Genomic DNA, 11,857 nt, shown 5'->3' with positions numbered 1-11,857 from the left:
TTATACATTTTGGAGGCATAAATACATATTAGAAATAAACAATTATAATAATTATTATGCGAATGTTAATTATTCAACATAAATTTAATATGAATCATGAAAACATGACAACGTGTAAGTTTATTCTAAATGGTTTCAATTCGATTATCGATTGTAACATGCACACCAACCTGTATTCTTTCTGTTACATTGGCTATCCGATTATAATACCTAATTTTCTCAACACAACTATCTCCAATGACAATCGTTTTCGTGGATAATGTTCGATTACCAAGAACGACATGACCCAGTCAGGTTAGAAAATGATTATAATATTATTCGAGTCGCGTGTAAACCAAATTTTAGACGAATGTGAAAAACTAAAGTGTACATGCGATTTCGCGTCCTACGATCAATAATAATCGACAGGACGAATATCAAAATCCAAATGCCTCTAATTTCGAGGAATTGTCCTCATATCGCCAATCGTGGTGATCTCGCGTTTATTGAGATTGTTGTATCGCAAAAGGAAAAGTTTAAAAAATGTAGTGAATGTGATACGGATGGACCTAACTTATGGTTGTGTTTATTCCCTGATTGTCGTTGGGTCGGGTGTCCAGAAACACATTTGGATCATAGCATTGTACACAACCAAAAATTTCCTAATCATTGTGCTCATATGAATCTTTCCACAAATCGTATATGGTGTTACTCTTGTAAAAGAGAAGTTATAACTAGGCATGTACCATCACCACCAGTGTCACCTACTCAAGTAGATATAAAACCACAAAGTAACAAGTTTGCTGGTGATGCATCTATTAATATAGATTGTAAAACAGATGATCTTAATCGACTTATATTGGATAAGTAAGTATTTCATCTATTCTTTTTATATAGTTCTTATTTATACTATATTCTTAAAAAAATAAATACTGAAAGTTTTTGAGGCATACATATTTACCAAATAAATATATTTTCTTTTTTATAAACAATAGGTTTTATGGTGAGCTTATAAATAGAGTGAATTATGAGAAAGATGGATTATTTAATGAAAAATCTGGTGATTCACCAGATAGTACAGACTCGGATGAAAGCAAAGATTTTTCCGGGAAACCAAGAGGTCTTGTCGGTCTTCAAAACATCGGTAATACATGTTACATGAATGCAGCACTTCAAGCTTTATCAAATGTACCTCCTTTGACACAGTTCTTTTTGGATTGTGGTCATATGGTTAGCTATATGTCCAAAGATAGAAAACCTGGTTTAAGCTTAAGCTATTTAAACCTTATTCGAGACATGTGGAATAAGAAAACCAGAGGATATGTTGTACCACATGGAATATTATCTGGTATTCGAACAGTCCATCCAATGTTTAGAGGATATCATCAACATGACACTCAAGAATTTTTGAGATGTTTTATGGATCAGTTACATGAAGAATTAAAAGAACATATTGAAGATGATCGCGACAATGTGTTGAGATTAAAGGGACTAGGGGAACAATCTTCAGATGAAGATGAAACTGAAATTGATGGCAATGGTTCTAGCCAATCAGATGCCGAATATGAAACTTGTGATTCTGGAGTAAGTGAACAAAGTTCTCTTAGTGATGAAGGTGAACGTGGTACAAAAAGAAGATATTCTAGAGTATCTCAATCAGAAAAACTAAGAAGCAAATTCACAAATAGAAATATCAAAAAGTCAACTGTAGAAAGTCAACCATTTTCTCAACAACAAAGATCAACACAAAATTCACCTGTGAAATACAGGACTAAGAAACAAATGAAAACACGAAGTATCATTAGTGATATATTTGATGGAAAACTTTTAAGTAGCGTACAATGTTTAACTTGTGATAGAATTTCAACAAGAGTAGAAACTTTTCAAGATTTGTCATTACCCATTCCAAGTAGAGATCATATTGATATGTTACATCAAGGACCTTTAACTCCGCAGAAAGCAGGACCATGTTCAGATGTTGTGTATGTAACTAATCAGTCTGGTTGGCTATCATGGTTCTTACAATGGATGCGTTCTTGGTTTTGGGGGCCAGTTGTTAGTCTTCATGACTGTCTTTCTGCATTTTTTAGTGCAGATGAACTTAAAGGAGACAATATGTACAGTTGTGAAAAGTGTAACAAACTGCGAAATGGAATTAAATTTTCAAAAGTTTTAGAACTACCTGAGATACTATGTGTCCATTTAAAAAGGTTTCGTCATGAATTAATGTTTAGTTCAAAAATAGCAAATTATGTTTCATTTCCATTAGAAGGATTAGATATGCGACCATATTTGCATAAAGAGTGTGTATCCAAAGTAACCATGTATGATTTAATATCAGTTATTTGTCATCATGGCACAGCTGGTGGTGGTCATTATACTTGTTATGCATTAAATCCTATTGTGAATAAATGGTTTGAATTTGATGATCAATGTGTCACAGAAGTCTCACCAGAAACTGTAAAGCATTGTGAGGCTTATGTGTTATTTTATAAAAAGTGGTCACCAGAAATGTTGCAGTTACGCGACAAAACAATGGAATTGATGGAAATTTCTTCCAGAGAACTGTCTGATCTGAACTTTTTTGTATCGAGGCAATGGATAAATCGTTTTAATACATTTTCGGAACCAGGACCTATAGATAATTCTGATTTTCTTTGTCCACATGGTGGTGTTAATCCTGTTAGAGCACAATTTGTAGATAAACTTAGTATGCCTATTCCACAAGCAGTTTGGGAATATTTATATAATACGTAAGTATTACATAAATTATGTTTCAAAATTATTCCTTTAATTTAGAACTTTAATTATTGACTAAAATAATGTTTCAGATTTGGAGGGGGTCCAGCGTGTACACATTTATATGAATGTCCAAGTTGTGAAGAAAAATATGAATCATTACAAAAAAGGAGACAGTATGAGATGGAAGTATTTCAACAGCTAAATCATAACACTGACAATCCTACTGCCATATATGGGTTGGCTATGGCTTGGTTACGGCAATGGCAAAGTTTTGTACGGGGTAAAGAGACTCAACCACCAGGACCAATTGATAACAATTCTATCATAATAAATAAGAATGGTCAGAATATCCTCAAAGTTGGTAAGTTTCAAATTATAGTATGTTCAAGTCTTTACAATAAGTTTATATGTGTATCTTAATATAAAACTTATATATAGGTTCAGATTATGGACAAATACCAGAAGAACTCTGGCAATTCTTCTTAACTACATATGGTGGAGGACCAGAATTAATGTTGCATTCATGTCAAAGACCAGTTTCTGCTCAGTCTAATATATCATTACATTCCACTTCAAATTCAAATCTAGATCAGAGTTTTAAATCCAGTCGTACAGAAATTAAATCTAATAAACTCTGTATGACTAGGAGTTCTGAAACAATTTCACAACCAGATAGTGCTATTGAAAGTTTAACTTCGGATAGTGACTCACATCAGACACAAAGGGATGTTAATGAGTAAATTAATTACTTCGACATACAAAATATAAATTAATACTTCCACATGAAGATTAAAGTTATAATTGATATCCTCATATAAAAGAATTAATTTCTAACTGTCATGTCGTATAATATAGTTACGTTATAGATTATTGTTGGATCTGTAAAACAAAAGTATCTTCGATAAAACTACTTGCTACACAGTACTTCTTATACAATATTTGAACATTGTGAAACATTATATAAAAATTTTAAGAAATGTCTGTATATCTCATGGCGTTTGCTTGTGTGTCTTTTGTTTGTCACTATGTGCAATTCAATGTAAATTTGTGGGTATTAAGTGTATTTGGTGGGCAATTAGTTAGTACAAAATTTGGTATCTACGACTGTATTATTTAAAGACAAATATTTAGCTGTATTCTTAGACTAAGCTGGTGACATATTATTAGTCCTCCAACTTTGATGTTAAATTTAACATTTTTCCTCTTTGTACATTTACTATAATATCTGTGTGTCATTCCTGCATATACAAAATACCCAAAATTACATATTTTCTGGTTTATATGCATTCATTTAAAAAATGTATACACTATATACATATAAGTGGAAGACTGAAAAATAAATCGACTTAATTTAGCAGAAATTTTTAGTTAACCCTGGTAAAATATACCAAGAGTAATATATAAAACCACAACAGAATGATAGTAACACAAGCTTCGTACTGTAGAAAATTAGTAGAAAATGTCAAACTTCTGCTGTAGTCACACATACACACACACAAACACAAACACACTCTTCTACTGCAGTTAAGTTATAAATTCATCGATACGTATATCTTTAGAGTAGAAGTTAGAAGCATTTTTTGTTGTGATCTCACGGCCTTATATTGTTACCAGAGTTATTAAATTCAACAATTAGCGGTTATTTTGTATACAATATATTATAGTAAAGTATTCATATTATATGCGTGAATCGCTTGTTTGGATGTTAATGTTATAATTTTAATTACAAAACGCAGGGACACAAATGATTGTAAAGTTAATATCAATTATCAATTATCATTACGAAAAGTAACATATCTAAGATGAATAATAAACAAGTTGATTTCTTTATTTATTAAAAATTATTGGTTTTTCCCTCTTATAATACCTTTAATATTGTATTATAGTAAATAACAAAATAACATCTTATTATATACATTTATATACAAAACAATAAAATTATTGCTATTTTCAAATGTTATCTACATTACGAAATATTTTTTAGTAAATAATTAGCAGTCTGCTTAATTAGGTTCTGTAATATTAACTTATGCATAAAAATAGCTTTTTTACGCTATGCTGTCATCTTTAATATTTATAATACATATTAATATTTCACTTTAAAGTAGGATATCATGATTAAAATTATTTATGATTATTGCTAATATATGTAATATAACTCTCTTTGGGAAAATTCGAGAGATCCATATATCCGTTGCTTCCATTATTCATCAGTATTTACAAGTATTTAAAAAATGTATAAAGACAAAAATATAATATATAGACAAAATATATAAGTGTGAAATATGAAATTAGATATTGTATTGGATGTTGTTTTCGACAATGCATAGCTTTCACAAAAAATATTCATTATTAAAAAAATGATACTAACGGTCAAAGAAGAAATCGGCAGGTACGCAGAAAAATACAAGGAAAGGCTAATAAAATAAAGGCAGATTAAGGATCATTAATTGTTTTCTCTTATCATTTTACATTATTTGGAAAATAATTATCGTTCAACTTGTAGAGATTGTCTCGTATGTATTTCTGTAATGTATCTGTGGCCAATTAATAACTCTTTAAACATGCGTAAAAAATATATTTCTTTAAATTATGGCTCTAAATTTACACATTCGATAAATATTTAAAAAATAAAAACAGCTTAATCTTCAAAATTCAAGCCTAATTGAAAAAGCGCTCGTTTAAATCGCGACCTCCTCTTACAAATTTCAATACCAGTCTCGTCTTGTCAAGTGATCTTTTAAGATATTAACAGAAACAGAGACAGCTCCTAATACCAATAAAGCGACATTAGGTGCCTCAAGAAACACCTAATCGAGTCAAATATTGCAATACTAGATAAGATAATTTAAGATATTTATTTAAGATATTTATATTAGATAAGATATTTGCAATCATTTTCTTTTAATTCGTTTCACGTGGGGAGACGTGACTTTTAAATACAGTACTGATATGTCGAGAGATGTCTCATGGACCACATCGATCGAGGCTTGCGCGTTCGAGGGATGCTGGCCATATTCTTCGGATCTCCCAACCCCTGATACGCCAATCCCGTAGTCTATGTCGCGATTAAGGGCTCGCGATTAGGGACTCGACGATCGCGGTAGACCGTAGACGACCATGCGGTGTCGTAGCCCACGTAGTTAGACGGTTTCGACCCTTTATTTTCAAGTATTTCCGTTCTTCGGATTTGCTGCTGCTGGACCCTTTTTTAATTCAAGCCTTTCGTTACGCCTGGCAAGGAAATTGGAAAAAATAATTAAAAAAAAACGGGACGAGACTCGCGCTGGAGGAAGTTGCATCTGTCGTCGCACTGTTCAAACGCCGCTAAGTTTCCCTGAATATTTGCGGGACGAATTTTATTCGTCATTCGGTAAGTGAAGCAAGAAATCGAGACTCCGGTCGATATTTGAGAGTACAAGAAATCAGGGGCAAACATTCATAAAAGAGACATCTGATACATATATGAAAAGTTTGGAAGCGTACATGGAAAAACGATTAACTCGATTAAGAGCTTACGGAACACAATGAGGGATTGTCATTTAAACACGGGGTTCAATTACACGTGTACAAAGTATTTCCTCGTTAATCGAATGGAATTGTGTCGCGCTATATACTCAACCATTCTTCTCATTTAAGCGATTAAAATGACCTGTATATCGTGTGTTGCATCTGTTACTCTAATTATTTTTATAAAGTGGCAGAGTTGGTTGAGTTACTCTAAAAAGAATCATTAAAAAATTCCCATAACTAATGCAAATGTCTTATTAAATTTTTTGAATACTAAAGTAATCAAATATTATAGAATTTTATTGCTCGTTTCTACCCCTCATTTTATTATTTATTGCAAGATATGAACATTTATATATTTATATTTCATTGATATTTCTCTATATTGGAATTTTACCAACTTTCATAGAACATATGTATAATTCGTATAAATTGAAAGGATTCTGTAAGTATATCTGATATATAATATTTAGTATACTTAAAAGTTGATAATGCTAATTGCCGAGTTACACCGAACAACATTACTCATCCGCAACAGTTGACAGTCATATTATGTATGTTATATTATAATTGATATCATAATATTTGTTAATATACAATTTAAATTTTGTAAATATAATGCAAATAATTAGCAACAATCGAGTATATTGCTTATTAAGATTTTCAAATGAGGGAATGCATAATTACTAACGTGGAAATTTTAACGAGGATTGTAAAAGCAGTTTGCCTACTTTCAGAAGCAACGAATTAAATAATGGCCAATTTTCGCGGATTCTACATACCATCCTTTGGAGCAACGATAAACGTTGCTTGGGAAACATTGAAAGCTAAGTGGCCAGAGAATAGTCCGTGTATGGAACTTATTCGCGGTCCAGGTCCAGGTCAACGACAAACTCCAGGACAAAGTGGACATGCACAGTTCAAATCGTTGGACGAAGGTCATGATAACACGGAAATGATAACTATGAATGGAGATCAAGCATATCGGGAGCAGAATAATGTAGGCATCGCTGAGGACTCTTTCAGCTATCAACGAAACGGGTAAATGAACGTTTCCGCGTATGTATAGTAATAGATAAAAAAGACTGTTGAAGCTACTGCAAATTCGTTCTTCGGTATTCGATCGAAGAAAGATTCTTACGTAGAAAGAGCTCATACATGCGATTTAATTTCATAGGGACAAAATTAGAACAGGAAGTGTCAGTAGTGGTGAATTTAGCGAATACGACGAAGGTGGTGGCGAATTTGGTGGCTCAGGAGTAAAAATTAATGAATGGCAAGCAGCATGGAACGTTACAAATGCTATACAGGTATTGTTTATTCAACAACAGATTCTGGTATTTATACGATACCGCAAGATTAGATTTATGTGTTCCATTTGCAGGGTATGTTCATCGTATCGTTGCCATTCGCCGTATTACGAGGTGGTTATTGGGCCATTGCTGCGATGATCGGTATAGCTCATATCTGTTGTTATACTGGCAAAATACTCGTTGAATGTTTATATGAATTGGATACCACGACTGGCCAACGTGTACGCGTACGGGATTCATATGTCGCCATTGCGAAAGAATGTTTCGGACCAACGTGGGGTGCTAGAGCGGTGAATATCGCTCAGATCATCGAATTACTTATGACTTGCATTTTATATGTGGTCGTCTGTGGTGATCTGATGATAGGCACGTTCCCCGAAGGCGCAATCGATACTAGGAGTTGGATGATGTTGATCGGGATATTTTTACTACCTCTCGGTTTTCTCAAATCCCTACAGCATGTCTCAGTCCTTAGTTTTTGGTGCACGATGTCTCACTTGTTCATAAACGCCATCATCGTCGGCTACTGTCTTTTGGAAATTGGTGATTGGGGTTGGTCCAAAGTAAAATGGATGCCCGATCTAAAGAATTTTCCAATCTCTCTTGGTGTGATCGTGTTCAGCTATACCTCGCAGATATTTTTACCTACGTTGGAGGGCAATCTGATCGATCGATCCAAGTTCGATTGGATGCTAAACTGGAGCCATATCGCGGCCGCCGCGTTCAAATCGCTCTTTGGTTGGATCTGTTTTCTAACTTTCCAGAATGATACACAGCAGGTGATCACGAATAATTTACACTCGCCCAGTTTTAAGGGTCTGGTGAATTTTTGCCTGGTCATAAAGGCCGCACTCTCCTATCCTTTGCCGTATTACGCTGCCTGCGAACTTCTCGAGAGAGCGTTCTTTAGAGGCAGACCCAAAACGATCTTCCCAACCATATGGACCGTAGATCGCGAGTTGAAAGTCTGGGGCCTGGCGTGGCGAGTTGGTGTGATCGTTTTCACCATTCTTATGGCGATCTTCATTCCCCACTTCAGTATTCTTATGGGGTTCATAGGCTCCTTTACCGGAACAATGTTATCATTTATATGGCCGTGTTATTTTCATTTAAAGCTAAAGAGAAACTCCATGGAATGGAGCGCAGTCGCGTACGATTGTTTCGTAATCTTTCTCGGTGTACTCTTCGGTGTAATCGGAGTATATGATTCAGGCTCTGCCTTGATTAATGCCTTTGAAATCGGTCTGCCGTTTTGAACAATCACACGTGTGATTCAGCTCTCTTAATCTCCGTTTGTTTCTCCAACGGAAATAGAAACATGTAAGACGAAGAAGTACGTGTAGATATACTGCTCAAGGGAATCAAATTTTATGACACATGTATCGAATATGCACTGTACGATAATATTCGTATCGCTTTTAACGACTGCAGTGCAATCCGCTTACGTATTCCCTTGAGAACATGACGGCGTCTATATTTTTGCTGGTTTCGAACGTTTTTTAACGTTAATCGTACGAAATAATAAAGAAAAAGATTCTAGTTGTGTGTCATCGACTAGGGAGATTCTATGAAAAAGAAAAATGTATATCTCTTCGATTGTTTGAATAGATATAACATACAGATTTGTTTAATCGAAAAGGTTCGAGACATTTTGAGATTGTATATTTATATTCAACCAGAACTCACACATATCTAGCAGATGATCTATTTAAGGCGAGAAAATCTAGTAGAGAAGAAAAAATGAATTTATTCGCGTATACATTTTGGCTTCGACATGCGTCCTATCATCTTCGTTTGGGTTTTTGTCTTCCTTCTCCTTGACAAAAATCGTCGACATTCAGGGGCTTTCTAGGCAACATTTAGACTATTTAGAGCGCAGTAAACGTAACAATATATTGCTGGTTGTAAGTGATCGATGTCTTCCACAATACGTTTACAAGCGAAACACGCGGTGAATATTGTACGTACAAGTTAACTACTGTTACGCAGATTTCGGGATTTTATAATTACATTGCGGATCTTGTAATTTCTATCTACACGTTGACTACGCGCCGCGCCGAGGAGGCGTTGTTCGTTGTTAAATTTACAATTAGAGGTATTTAGTCGGCGGAACGTGTAAAACCGAGAATAACAACGTTTCTCATTATGATTACTTCAGGATCTTAGCTGCCAACACGTTAACAACAAATTAGTCTATTCTAACGTCTCCTCGTCGTGCAAGCGAATGCAAATATGTAACCAGTTATGTACGGATGAGTACAATTAGTTATAATAATCCAATGTCTTCCAAGGCCTTTGCAGGCCGCATAGATCACACTTAATTTAAGCAATACGAATATAGCTGATGCAGTAGTTCGGTGCTGCGAGATGTTCTTCGATTCAATTGACTCAAATATTAGGTACTTAGCTTCCGAGATCTATACAAGTCTAGATCTATACAATTATTACTGTTTGAGCTGCTTCTCCGAATGTCCGCCAGCAATTTTGTCCGAACGTTTCGTTAGCATTATAATTAGTTTCTTAATAAGTGTACCAGTTGATCCCTGAGGGAAAGGTTAATTTAGGGATTATCTAATTCACTTATATACATCTAGAAGCCATATACAGCATAATTGTTATATGCATCTTAGTGCAATCTTAGTTTTTACTACGTGAAAATATTTTATGTTTCTCGACTTCATTCTTGATTAATGTTATAACTACACTTGTTCGTAATGAAAGTGTATGGTAATTGTTGGAAATATTGCGCGGTTATAATTAAGAGACTGTAAGATACATATAAAGATTGGGCTTTTATTATTGAGTAAATGTTTTATGACCAAAGGAATACAGGTTGAATGAAATAAAAGATAAAGCCGCCTACCGCTGATCACACTTCCACATAATCACGACCTTCAAAGGAATAAAAGATATCAGAATAATATTAATATCATTATGACATGATCAGCTACCGTAAAAATAATATTAATGTTGTTATTTAGAAAGATCAACAGTTCTACTCAGTATTCTGTAACTTGTTATTTTTTTAATCTAGATATCAAATATAAGGGAAAAAGGGGTAGGAGCATCTCGCAGTCACAATACGTTACTTAAATGAGATACGATAATATTCATGAAACGAGTCTTCCAATGATGTCTTCCAAGATGATAATAATAATTAATGTAATACGATCTATTGATCGAACGAAACCTTTGTCAATGATATTAAACGTTATATTGTGAGTTATAGAAGTTAAGCGTTAATTATTAAGGCTATGATCAAATTTAATGTATAAGTGAAATCATCTACAAATTATTTCAACTAGTATTTTCTTTTTTTGAAGAATCGTTCCCTTCTTTACATCATCAAGGTAGATAAATGGTAAAAAAAGTCAACGCAAGATTGATAAATTACATATGATATTGCCTTGTTATTTAAAAAAAGAGATATTGGTATCGTATATATGTATACATAGTATCGATCTTTTATTTTAAGAAGTAGATAAATGGTAAAAGTCAACGCAAGATTGATAAATTACATATGGTAAAGCCTTGTTATATAAAAAAAGAGATATTGGTATCGTATATATGTATAATGTATATGTATACATAGTATCGATCTTTTATTTTAAGAAGTATAACAAAGCTTTGATTATAATTGTCGACCAAAAAAATAGACATTAAATAAAATTAGGCAGAATGTCATGCATGAAGATTACAATGATTACAAAAGGAAGTTTCTATTTCAAAGACTATAGTTAAAAAGAGATTTGAATAATTATTATTCACCTTTGTGAGTACAATATTTTCAAAAAATAATACGTACGTTATAAAGAATAATAAACAAAACTACACATGTTTCAATGTAATCGATGAATTTTTTTCCAACGGACCTTTAATTGATACAGTCCTTAAACAGACAATAGATGTACACGTACTTATGATACAGTATTGTTTATCAATCTTACATATGCATTAATATTATTTGAATCTGGCTCGATTTATGGAACTCGATTCAAAACGATATAAAGATGTTGGATTGTAATGTACGAAATGTTCGTTTCTAAGTTGAAATAAAAGCGCTTCTTTTTGACAACATAATTTTATTAATAAACAGTATTTATCAATAACAATATATAATATTCATGTGCAGTATTTATTTTTATTTCCATTTTTTATACAGAATTCTTTTTAAGTACCATGACATTCAAAAATGTCAAGCTCCTTTTGTGTGACATTGAAATTCCCGTAATATTCTTTGCAAAACTTTAATCAAAACTATGGAAACTAATAGTGCATGCATAAAAATATGTAATACATTTTTCAACGTATAC

The 11,857-nt window shown here is 33.2% G+C and overlaps 2 protein-coding genes across 2 annotated transcripts; both read left to right on the top strand.

Annotated features, from left to right (window-relative positions):
* Positions 1–93: 93 nt before the first annotated feature.
* On the top strand, positions 94–4,551 carry LOC100643936 (ubiquitin carboxyl-terminal hydrolase 20). The gene is made up of 4 exons (XM_003396998.4): positions 94–846; positions 975–2,732; positions 2,811–3,082; positions 3,160–4,551. Exons 1-4 carry the CDS (start codon positions 371–373, stop codon positions 3,459–3,461), a joined length of 2,808 nt encoding a protein of 935 aa, XP_003397046.1. The 5' UTR covers positions 94–370; the 3' UTR covers positions 3,462–4,551.
* Positions 4,552–5,713: 1,162 nt separating this feature from the next.
* LOC100643695 (vesicular inhibitory amino acid transporter) lies at positions 5,714–11,624 on the top strand. Its single transcript, XM_003396996.4, has 4 exons — positions 5,714–6,094; positions 6,969–7,272; positions 7,409–7,541; positions 7,616–11,624. Exons 2-4 carry the CDS (start codon positions 6,986–6,988, stop codon positions 8,798–8,800), a joined length of 1,605 nt encoding a protein of 534 aa, XP_003397044.1. The 5' UTR covers positions 5,714–6,094; positions 6,969–6,985; the 3' UTR covers positions 8,801–11,624.
* The last annotated feature ends 233 nt before the right edge of the window (positions 11,625–11,857 follow it).

This window comes from Bombus terrestris, chromosome 8, assembly GCF_910591885.1.
Source record: "Bombus terrestris chromosome 8, iyBomTerr1.2, whole genome shotgun sequence".
Lineage (NCBI taxonomy): Eukaryota > Metazoa > Arthropoda > Insecta > Hymenoptera > Apidae > Bombus > Bombus terrestris.
This window is presented reverse-complemented; position numbering and strand designations above follow the sequence as displayed.

Bases quoted from the DNA above. Each gene is read 5' to 3' on its own strand.
- LOC100643936 (XM_003396998.4), top strand. From the start codon at position 371: ATGCGATTTCGCGTCCTACGATCAATAATAATCGACAGGACGAATATC. The intron at 847-974 runs GTAAGTATTTCA...TATAAACAATAG, and splicing joins AATCGACTTATATTGGATAA to GTTTTATGGTGAGCTTATAA. The intron at 3,083-3,159 runs GTAAGTTTCAAA...ACTTATATATAG, and splicing joins TCAGAATATCCTCAAAGTTG to GTTCAGATTATGGACAAATA.
- LOC100643695 (XM_003396996.4), top strand. From the start codon at position 6,986: ATGGCCAATTTTCGCGGATTCTACATACCATCCTTTGGAGCAACGATA. The intron at 7,273-7,408 runs GTAAATGAACGT...TTAATTTCATAG, and splicing joins TTCAGCTATCAACGAAACGG to GGACAAAATTAGAACAGGAA. The intron at 7,542-7,615 runs GTATTGTTTATT...TTCCATTTGCAG, and splicing joins ACGTTACAAATGCTATACAG to GGTATGTTCATCGTATCGTT.